This window comes from Neovison vison, chromosome 6 (genome assembly GCF_020171115.1).
Source record: "Neovison vison isolate M4711 chromosome 6, ASM_NN_V1, whole genome shotgun sequence".
In the NCBI taxonomy this organism is placed as follows: domain Eukaryota; kingdom Metazoa; phylum Chordata; class Mammalia; order Carnivora; family Mustelidae; genus Neogale; species Neogale vison.
Window position 1 is genome coordinate 161,846,439 of NC_058096.1, and position 12,246 is coordinate 161,858,684.

General features: G+C 38.5%; 1 protein-coding gene across 3 annotated transcripts in view; it reads left to right on the top strand.

Annotated features, from left to right (window-relative positions):
* FBXL2 (F-box and leucine rich repeat protein 2) overlaps positions 1 to 12,246 on the top strand; it is a 164,304-nt gene that overhangs the window by 134,674 nt on the left and 17,384 nt on the right. For all 3 annotated transcript variants that reach the window (XM_044252769.1, XM_044252770.1, XM_044252771.1), the window contains 2 exons: positions 261 to 305; positions 888 to 944. In XM_044252769.1, coding sequence (XP_044108704.1) covers positions 261 to 305; positions 888 to 944 — 102 coding nt within the window. The remainder of the gene's footprint in view (positions 1 to 260; positions 306 to 887; positions 945 to 12,246) is intronic.

Consider the following 12,246-nt stretch of genomic DNA (forward strand, 5'->3'; position numbering starts at 1 on the left):
GAGGCCACTACCTTTCCAGGTTAGAGAAGGATTGTAGCCCAGGGTGGCCACATTCCCATTGCCAAAGGGAATGTGATTCAAAAAGCACCTGCTCAGAAGTGCTGGCTCACTGGGTCACTTTAGGAACAGGACATACTCCTAAAGGGAAGAGAACAAAGATACTGGGCCAGTACTCAGAGGGATACAGCAAGCCAGCCATGTTGCCCTGACCACTGACCACATGGTGGTGGGGTGGGGGGGTGTCTTATGGACTTTTCCAGAATTGCCATGACCTGGAGAAGATGGATCTTGAAGAATGCATCCTGGTAAGTAGACTCCTGACAAGTCCTACAGGGCTGCCCCTCAGACCTGAGAGACAACCAGGCATAGCCAGAGACCCCAGCTGACTGTTGTCTGGACCCTCCTCACCCCAGCATGTCAGGAATTGGGACCCCCATAAGGGCTAGGGCAGTGGGATGCATGAACTTTGGGCTCTTCTCAGCCATCAGAGCTATAGCTGAGAAGTTCAGGGTAGCTCCAGTTTTTGCCAAACATTAAAAAACAAAACAAAACAAAAAAACAACCTTCCACAGAACTGAAGGGAGAAATAAGTTTGCATGTCCAGTGTTGAGGTGACTACAGAGGAGAATCCTGGGGACCCTCTTTACCTACTCCTTCTTTGTCCCCTGTCCCTGGGCCCCCTTGGGGCACCAGAGGAGAGACCAAGAACAGCTTTGTGTCTACAAGATTTGAGGTTGTTGGTGAAGAGAAGGGCTCCCAGCCCGAATGTGTTTGGGATGAGTTTTTAATTCTTAAAGAACCTTTTGATTCTTATGTTCAGGAGAAACCAAACTTAGGTATTAAGTTCTGGTGTGGAAGCCACATTGACACAGCTTGTTTCCCTCCAGATCACCGACAGCACACTCATCCAGCTCTCTGTCCACTGTCCTAAACTGCAAGCCCTGGTGAGTCTGAGTTTTTCCTGACATTCTTCACTGCTTAGGGATGAAAGAACTCTCCCACCACAGCAAGACTCTGTGTGGTTTTCCTTTTTGTAAAGGTATCATCATTCCTGGTTTCAAAGATCTATTAGTTGGGCTAAGTTGGGAGGCAGGTTATCTAAATGTTACTGGTTTCATCTTAGGATATGAACCTATAATAGAGACCCATGTCCTTACTACTACGTTCATGTCCACTGTGTCAGAGAGAGTGAAGCTTAGCATGTTACAATGATAAAATCTAAACAAGGATCCTTTTCGGTATGCCAGTTTTAAACTTGTAGGATGTATCTTCAGCAGGTTCTGCTGATTCTGAAACTTGCTTTGTTTCCTGGTTTCCTTTTCAATACCAGAGCCAATTTTGGTGAGCTTTTAAAAATCTTATTATGCAAAAAAAAAATCTTATTATGCAACTCATTTGTCCTGGAAGCTATCCAAGAAGAATTTTAGCAGTTTATGATATTAAAGAATAAGGAATATAGCCCAAAAGGAAATCCCCATGACTGTCTTCATTGCTAGAGAGTTTTATCTTTCATCATGATTTATCAAAACTCAGTGATATTGTGTAAGGAGCCTAGGCCATCAGGTGTCAGTCACTGTCCTTTCAGAATGACAAGTATACAGGTTACCTAACTGGTGGAAAGCTGCTCTTGATGATATGAGACAATTTTGTTATCAAACCACTACTCAACTGGGACACAAGAGGAAAAATACGGACTCAAGACTTGGTAACATTTAGATGAATATTTCATCCATTTTAAAATGAAACATTGAACACCTTGGAAAATAACAATGTGAAGTAGAATGTATGTTCATTTTTCAGTGTCACCCCCACAGTCTGACCAGCATCTCCTGTCTTTCCCAGTTACTCCATCTGTCACTGAATTGCAACCAAGACTGAACCTAAATGGGTCCCTTTGAACTCACCATCTTTTCATTGTCAATCCCCATTTGATGTCTCTTCCCCTTTTCCACTCAGCCTAAATTGTGTGGTCAATTATTAACTCATTTCCTTGATCCTCAAGATTTTCCTTCTTCAATTAGCTCAGCTGCCATTCTGTTTAACTGTCAGCTGCTGAGCCATTCTTGAAGTAGGAACAAGAGTGCAGTAGAGAAGGGCTCACTGGCATTTTTTAATGGAGGAAACAGCACATATTCTTAGATTGACAGAAGCCATGGCTGGGTTTCAGCGTGAGGTAGGAGAGGAGGCTGAATGGGAAGCAGGACCAAAGCCTCATAGCCCCTGCTAAGGAGAATAGACCTGCTCCTCTCAATGGTCTCTGTGAGCCTTACCAAGGTGACATGAAAGCTGAGATGGGGGCACATAGTCTGAAGGGCCAGTGTTCTGTGGCACACCTGAAAGAGCAGCCTGGCCCATATTTTGTTCCCAAATTGGAGACCCTGCTTTATTCATTTCTTCTAGTTGTCTCAGCTTAGAATGTTGAGATTCACTAGATTCTTTTGACTACTCCTAGAATTTTATAAGCAGAACAATTCCATGCTCACCTGGGGACCCACAAATCCTGTACCAGCTGCTGAGACTAAACCCCATATCCAGTTTACAGTAGCCTCCCATAGCTAAGACTTTTAAGTTTATCCTCACTAACATCTTGTCCTCTGATTTGGGTGCACATAAATTTATGACTGTTATATCTTACTGAAGAATTGACATTTTTGTCATTATTAAACGTTCTTCTTTATCACTGATAAAACTCTTTGTCTTGAAGTCTACTTTATCTGGTGTTAATATTAGTCTTTTTATGCTTATTTTTGCATACATATCATTTTTCTTCAACTTATTTATGTTTTTATATATAAAGGCTATCTTTTATGCAGTCTGATAAACTCTTCTAATCAAAATGTTTAATCATTTGTATTTAATGTAATATTGATACAGTTGGGTGTTTTCTCCTTTTTGTTTTCCGTTCTCTGCTCCTTCTTTCCCACCTTCTTTTTGGGTTAACTAAATATTCATTTTAACTGCATTTTAATTTGTCTGTTGGTGTTTTTAGTCATATCTCTATGCCTTGATTTTTTTAGTGCTTGCACCAATAGCCAAGGAAGCTTTCTTCAGTGGGAATTTAGGAGTAGTCTAGGATTGGAATTTAGACTGTCAATACCCAGAAGACAGAGATGGGATCTTCCCTCTTTACCAGTAGCACCTTGCAGAAGGCTTAGCCAGAGAAGCCACTTCCAGTCCTCTTTGGGGACAAAGTGGGGTGTAAACAAGCCAGCCCAAATCTGAGAAAGTCAGACACAGAAATTATTGTGTGAGTAATGAGGGTGATCCCTACAACTGTGGTGCTTCAGATCCCAAGGATTGCAGCCCTTTTCAGGAGACTGCCAGCAGTTCTCTGGCCATACTAGAACCCCACCATGAGAAGCTGCTGTTTTGGAAGAAGTTTCCTGCGCTCAGGAATCCTAAACTTCCCCAAGTTCACTCTACCCGTAGTATCAAGCAACCTTGTCATGGCAGCATGACCAGCTTCTTCAGTTTCACACCACCAAACTCAGGGAGGAAAGGAGGATGGAAAGAATTCTTGATGTTGAAACAGATCTCAGGGGAAGATTCTGGGCCCTGGAGAAGAGGAGAATGTCTGGATTACTCAGGGCATGGCCTATCCTAATTTTAACAGATAAGTGGCTTGAATTTTTTTCTTTTTAACATTTCAGTTTGAATTCCATTAATTCCCTGGCTTTTGGAGGGGAGCACTGCCCAGAATATGGGACACAGACCCTCATACAAACACACTTCTGAATCCGAGGAGACCCCTAGCAGCCTAGTAGAAATGGAAGAAAGGGGGGTAAGGAAAAACCAGTCTGAGTGCTATCATGTCAGCCTCCTATCTCTGCTATAAGTGAACTTCCTTAGCTTTAAAAATAGCAATAATAAGTCCTTCCTTATCAATAATCACTCTGAATGTAAATGGATTAAATTCCCCCAATCAAAAGACATAGAAGGGCCAAATGGATAAAAAACCATGACCCAGCTATATGGCTAGACCTAAAACAATTTAACTTTTAGAGCTAGAAAGAAACAAACCAAGCCCAGAGTTAGCAGAAAGAAGAAAATAACAAAAATTAAAGCAGATATAAATTTAAAAATAGAAAATAGAAAAAAAATGAAATAGTTTTTTTAACAAATAAAATTGACAAACCCTTAGAATAACTATGGAAAAAAGGAGAAGACAAGTAAATTCAGAAACAAAAGAAGAGACATTACAATTATGACATCAGTAAAATGAATCAAATATGAACAGTTATATGCCAACAAACAATAATCTAGAACAAATGAATGAATTCCTAGAAACATATAACCTAGTAAAAGTAAATCATGGAGAAATGGGAATCCTAATCAGACACATAACCAGTATGGGGGTTAAAACAGTCATCAAGAACCCCCTAACGAAGACAAGTCTGGGACAAGATAGCTTCTCTGGTGAATTCTACCAAACATTTAAAGAGGAATTAGTACCAGCCCTTCTCACATTTTTCCCAAAAAATTGAAACGGTAAGAACACTTCCAAACTCATTTTATAGGCCAGCATTACTTTGGTACCAAAACCAGACAAAGACACCACTAGGAAAGAAAATGATTGGTCAGTACCCCTAAAGAATATAGATGGGTACATCCTCAGTAATTTACCAGCAAATTGAATCCAACAGCACATCAATGGAATAAAAGGTAAAATCACAAGATCATCTCAGCAGATGCATATAAAGCATTTGATGAGGGGTGTCTGGGTAGCTCAGTTGTTAAGCGTCTGCCTTTGGTTCAGGTCATGATCCCAGGGTCCTGGGATCGAGCCCCACACTGGGCTCCCTGCTCAGCGGGAAGTCTGCTTCTCCCTCTCACACTGCCCCTGCTTGTGTTCTACCTCTCTCTCTCTCTCTCTCTCTCTCTCAAATAAATAAAAATCTTTATTTTAAAAAATTTGATGAAATTCTACATCTTTTCATTATAAAAACTCTCAACAAACTAGGAAAAGAAAGAAGATCCAGAATGAGACAAGGGTGCCCACTTGCACCATTTGTATTTAACATAGTACTAGAAGTCCTAGCCAGACAGATTAGATAATAAAAAGAGATAAAAGACATCCACATTGGAAAGAGAGAAGTAAAATTATCCTTGTTTGCAAATAACTTGGTTGTTAAGAGTAGAAAATCCCAAAGAGTCCATTTTAAAAACTTAAAGAACTAGTAAATAAATTCATTGAAGTTGCAGGATACAAAATTAACATACAAGATTTGGTTGCATTTTTATACATTAATAATGGACTATTCAAAAAGGGAATTAGGAAAAATTCAGTTTACAGTAACATCAAAAAGAATAAAATACAGTCATCTGGGTGGCTCAGTTAGTGGCTGCCTTCCACTCAGGTCATGACCCCATGGTCCTAGGATCAAGCCCCAGGGTAGGCTCTCTTCTCAGTGGGGAGCCTGCTTCTCCCTCTCTCTCTACCTGCTATTCACTCTGCTTGTGCTTGCACACACTCTCTCTCTGTCAAATAAATAAAAAATCTTTTTAAAAAAGTAAATACTTAAGAATAAACTTAACTGGGGCCCCTGGGTGGCCCAGTGGGTTAAAGCCTCTGCCTTTGGCTCAGGTCATGATCCCAGGGTCCTGGAATCGAGCCCCACATCGGGCTCTTTACTCAGTGGGGAGCCTGCTTCCTCCTCTCTCTCTCTGCTTGCCTCTCTCTGCTTACTTGTGATCTGTCAAATAAACAAATAAAAATCTTTAAAAAAAAAAAAGAATAAACTTAACTAAGGAGATGAAGGACTTGTATACTGAAAACCACAAAACACTGATGAAAGAAGTGAAATAAGTAGAAGGACATCCCATGTTCCTGGATTAGAGGTGTTAATATTATTAAAATGCCCAACTTGGGCGCCTGAGTGGCTCAGTGGGTTAAAGCCTCTGCCTTCGGCTCAAGTCGTGATCCCGGGGTCCTGGGATCAAGCCCCACATTGGGCTGTCTGCTCAGCAGAGAGCCTGCTTCCTCCTCTCTCTCTCTCTGGTTCTCTGCCCACTTGTGAACTCTGTCTGTCAAATAAATAAATAAAATCTTTTTAAAAAATGCTCATACTACCCAAAGCAATCTACAGATTCATTGCAGTACCTATCAAAATTTCAAAAATATTTTTTACAGAAATAGAGTGATGCTACAATTCATATGGAGCCACAGAAGATTCTGAATAGCTAGTCCTGAGAAGGAACAAAGCTGGAGGCATCACACTTCTAATTTCAAGTTATATTTTGAATGTGTTGTAATCACAACAATATGGTACTGGTACAAACACCAACATGTAGACCAGTGGAACAGAATAGAGAGCCCAGAAATTAATCCATGTGTATATGGTCAGTTGGTTTTCAAGAATTTAAATCAGCACCTTGAAGGGAGATTAGCACTCTCATTTTCACTGTAGCACTATTCATAACAGCTAAGATATGGAAACAACCTAAATGTTCATCCTCAGATGAACTGATACATAAAATGTATTCCCTACATGGAATACCATTCAACCTCAAAGAGAAGGAAATTCTGCAATATATGACAACACAGATGGACCAGGACATTATGCTAGGTGAAATAAGCCAGGCACAGAAAGACAAGTACTGCATGATTCCACTTATAGGAAGTATCTAAAATAGTCAAATTTATAAAATCAAAGACTGGATTGGTGGTTACTGGGGAGTGTGGGGAGTTATCAACTGGCATAAAGCTTTTGTTGAGTAAGATGAATAAGGTCTAAAGAACTTCCGTAAAATATTGTACCTATAGTCAAAAATAACATACACTTAAAATGTGTTAGAAGGATAGAGCATATGTGCTTTTAGCACAGTAAAATCTAAAAAAAAAATATTACTGTATAACAGTTATATGAGGGTATTACGGTAGTCAAATTCATAGAAACAAAATGGTGGTTGCAAGGGGCTGGAGGCAGGGACATGGGGAGTGCTTTTTAATGGGTATAGAGTTTTGCAAAAATGAAAAAGTTCGGAAGATCCATTGCACAATAATGCAAGATACATTAACACTATTGAACTGTATACTTTAAAATGGTAAAGATGATAAATTTTAAGTTATGTGGTTTTTCCCACAATTAGAAGTTTTAAAGAAAAAAATAGAAATGAAAAAAAAAAGATCCCAAGACATTAGGAAGAAAGAAAAATGGAAAGAACAGGAAAAATGTATAAATTAAACATTTTTCCTCTGAGTTTTCTAAGTTTTATTTGATGAAGCAAAAATTATGACATTGGTATGGTTCTCAGGGTATACAGAGGAAGTAATTAAGACAGCATATTGTAGAGGTACCTGGCTTACTCAGTGGTGCATGCAACTCTTGATCTTAGGGTTGTTAGTGCAAGCCCCACATTGGGCATAGAGTTTACTTTAAAAATATATATATATATATATATATATATATATATATATATATATATATATATATATATATATATATATATAAAATGAGGATGGGTGAAAGGACTTTTTAAATGGAGGTAAATCAGGGCAAACAGAAACTAAAAGAATTTGCCATCACCAAACCAGCCCTATAAGAAATATTGAAAGGAGTTCTCTAAGCAAAGAGAGAGACTAAAGGTAACATAGACTAGAAAGGAACAGGAACAATATACAGTAGCAGTAACCTTCTAGGCAATACATTGGGACTAAATTCATATCTTTAAATAGTTACCTTGAATGTAAATGGGATAAATGCCCCAATCAAAAGACACAGGGCATCAGATTGGATAAAAAAACAAGACTCATCGATATACTGTCTCTAAGAGACTCATTATAGACCCAAAGACACCTCCAGATTTAAAGTGAGGGGGTGGTAAATGATTTACCTTGCTAATGAACATAAAAAGAAAATGGGGGTGGCAATTCTTATATCAGACAAATTAGATTTTAAGCCAAAGACTATAATAAGAGGTAAGGAAGGACACTATACCAATACTTAAAGGGTCTATCCAACAAGAAGATCTAACAATTGTAAATACTTATATGCCCCTAACAGAGGAGCAGCCAATTATATAAGCCAATTAATAACAATCAAAGAACCATATCAACAATAAGACAATAATACTGGGGATGTTAACAACCCCTTCACTGAAATGGAGAGATCATCTAAGCAGAAGATCAGCAAGGAAAAAAGGGCTTTAAATGACACACTGGACCAGATGGAGATCACAGATATATTCAGAAGTTTCCATCCCAAAGCAACAGAAGACACATTCTTCTCTAGCGCTCATGGAATATTCTCCAGAATATGGAACATTCTCCAGAATAGAACACATTCTGGGTCACAAATCAGGTCTCAACCAGTACCAAAAGATCAGGATCATTCCCTGCATATTTTCGGAACACAATGCTCTGAAGCTAGAACTCAATCACAAGAGGCAAGTTGGAAAGAACTCAAATACATGGAGGCTAAAGAATGAAGGAGTCAACTAGGCAATTAAAGAAGAATTCTTAAAATTCATGGAAAAAATGAAAATGAAAACACAACAGTTCAAAATCTATGGGATGCAGCAAAGGTGGTCCATAGAGGAAGGTAGACAGCAATACAAGCTTTTCTTAAGAAACAAGAAAGGTCTCAAATACACAACTGAACCTCACACCTAAAGGAGCTGGAGAAAGAACAGCAAATAAGGGGTGCCTGGGTGGCTCAGTGGGTTAAAGCCTCTGCCTTCGGCTCAGGTCATGATCCCAGGGTCCTGGGATCGAGCCCCACATCGGGCTCCCTGCTCTGCGGGGAGCCTGCTTCCTCTGTCTCTCTCCTGCCTCTCTGCCTACTTGTGATCTCTGTCAAATAAATAAATAAAATCTTAAAAAAAAAAAAAAAAGAACAGCAAATAAAGCTAAACCCAGCAGAAGAAGAGAAATAATACAAATTAGAGCAGAAATCAATGAAATAGGAACCAAAAGAATAATAGAACAGATCAATGAAATAGAAGCTGGTTCTTTGAAAGAATTAACAAGATTGATAAGCTCCTGCCCAACCTTGTCAAAAAGAAAAGAGAAAGGACCCCAATGAATAAAATCATAAATGAAAGAGGAGAGATCACAACCAACACCAAAGAAATACAAACAATTATAAGAACATATTATGAGCAGCTATATGCCAGGAAATTAAACAATCTGGAAGAAATGGATGCATTCCTAGAGACTTAGAAACTACCAAAACTGAACCAGAAAGAAATAAAAAACCTGAACAGACCCATAACCAGTAAGGATATTGAAGCAGTCATCAAAAATCTCCTAACAAACAAGAGCCCAGGGCCAGGCAGCTTCCCAGGGGAATTCTTCCAAACATTTAAGGAAAAATTAATACCTTTCTCCTGAAACTGTTGCAAAAAGTAGAAATGGAAGTAAAACTTCCAAACTCATTTTGTGAGGCCAGCATTATCTTGATCCTAAAACCAGACAAAGACCCCATCAAAAAGGAGAATTATAGACCAATATCCCTGATGAACACAGATGCAAAAATGCTCAACAAAATACTAGCTAAAGGATCCAACAGTACATTAAAAGGATTATTCACCACAACCAAGTAGGACTTATTCCTGGGCTACAAGATTGGTTCATTATCTGCAAATCAGTGTGGTATACTACATTAATAAAAGAAAGAACAAGAACCATATGATACTCTCAATAGATGCAGAAAAAGCATTTGACAAAGTACAGTTTCCTTTCTTGATTAAAACTCTTCACATTGTAGGAAAAGAGGGTACATACCTCAATATCAAAAAAGTCATCTATGAAAAACCCACAACAAATATCATTCTGAATGGGGAAAAACTGAGAGCTTTTCCCCTAAGGTGAGGAACACGGCAGGGCTGTCCACTGTCACCACTGCTATTCAACATAGTACTGGAAGTCTAGCCTCAGCAATCAGACAACAAAAAGTAATAAAAGGCTTCAGAATTGGCAAAGAAGAAGTTTAACTTGCACTGTTTGCAGATGAATGATACTATATGTGGAAAACCCAAAAGACTCTACCCCAAAACTGCTAGAACTCATACAGGAATTCAGTAACGTGGCAGGATATAAAATCAATGCACAGAAATCAGTTGCATTTCTATACACCGACAGCAAGACAAAAGAAAGAGAAATTAAGGAGTCAATCTCATTTACAGTTGCACCCAAAAGCATAAGATACCTAGGAAAAGTCTAACCAAAGAGGCAAAGAATCGGTACTCAGAAATCTATAGAATACTCATGAAAGAAATTGATGAAGACACAAAGAAATGGAAAAACATTCCATGCTCATGGATTGGAAGAACAAATATTGTGAAAATGTCTATGCTACCTAAAGCAATCTACACATTTAATGCATTTCCTGTCAAAATACCATCAACTTTTTTCACAGAAATGGAACAAATAATCCTAAAATTTGTATGGAACCAGAAAAGACCCTAAGTAGCCAGAGGAATGTTGAAAAAGAAAACCAAAGCTGGTGGCATCACAGTTCCGGACTTAAAGCTGTACTACAAAGCTGTCATCATCAAGACAGTATGGCACTGGCACAGAAACAGACACACAGATCAGTGGGACAGAGAGCCCAGAAATGGACCCTTAACTCTATGGTCAACTAGTCTTCAACAAAGCAGGAGAGAATGTCCAGTGGAAAAAAGTCTCTTCCACAAATGGTGTTGGGAAAATCAGACCATTTCTTTATACCACACAAAAAAGTAAACTCAAAATGGATGAAAGACCTAAGTGTGAGACAGGAATCCATCAAAATCCTTGAAAACACAGGCGGCAACCTTTTCAGGCTCAGCCACAACAATTTCTTCTTGGATATATCACCAAAGGCAAGATAAACAAGTGTAAAAATGAACTATTGAGACTTCATCAAGATCAAAAGCTTTTGCACAGCAAAGGAAATAGTCAACAAAACCAAAAGACACTGATAGAATGAGAGAAGATATTTGCAAATAACCTATCAGATAAAGGGCTAGTATCCAAAATATATAAAGAACTTATCAAGCTCAACACCCAAAGAACAAATAATCCAGTCAAGAAATGGGCAAAAGACATGAGCAGACATTTCTGCAAAGAAGACATCCAGATGGCCAAAATTGCTCCACATCAGTTGGCATCAGGGAAAGACAAATCAAAACCTCAATGAGATACCACCTCACACCAGTCAGAATGGCTAAAATTAACAAGTCAGGAATTGACAGATACTAGCGAGGATGAAGAGAAAGGGGAACCCTCCTACATTGTTGATGGGAATGCAAGCTAGTGTAGCCACTCTGGAAAACAGGAGATTCCTCAAAAAATTGAAAATAGAGATACCCTACGACCCAGCAATTGTGCTACTGGGTATTTACCCCAAAGATACAAATGTAGTGATCTGAGGGGACATGTGTACCCAGATGTTTATAGCAGCAATGTCCACAATAGCCAAACTATGGAAAGAACCTAGATGTCCATCAATTGGTGAATGGATAAAGATGTGGTATATGTACACACACACACACACACACACACACACACACACACACGGTGGAATAGTATGTAGCCATCAAAAAAGTGAAATCTTGCCATTTGCAACAACATGGATGGAAGTAGAAGCTATTATGCTAAGCAAAATAAGTCAATCAGAGAAAGATAGTTATCTTATGGTCTCACTGATATGAGGAATTTGAGAAACAACAGAGGATCACATGGGAAGGGAGGGGGAAAATGAAAAAAGACAAAACCAGAGAGGAAGACAAACCATAAGAGACTCTTAATCTCAGGAAAGAAACTAAGGGTTGATAGAGTGGAAGGGGGTGGGAGGAATGGGGTGGCTGTGTGATGGACATTGGGGAGGGTATGAATTGTGTAAGACTGATGAATCACAGACCTATACCCCTGAAACAAATAATAAATTATATGTTAATTTAAAAATGAAAAATTTTAAAAAGGGAGATAAAGTTTTCATATTTAACTCAACCTATAAAATATTGATGCCAGTAGGTGATAAGTTATGGTTGCATAATATAATACCTAGAGCAACCACTAAGAAGTCTACAAAAGAAAAAAAAAAGAAGTCTACAAAAGAAAGACACTCAAATACAATAGAAAAATAAAAAATGGAAAAATAGGTAAATCAAAATGGAAATCTACAAAAAATGTTTCAGAGACTCATGGGCAGGCAGAGAAATGAAGATCTAAAAGAATAGGGGGAAGAGGGTCAGACTTAAGCCCAAACATATCATTAAATATAAATGATTTTTTTTTACAGATTTTATTTATTTATTTGAGAG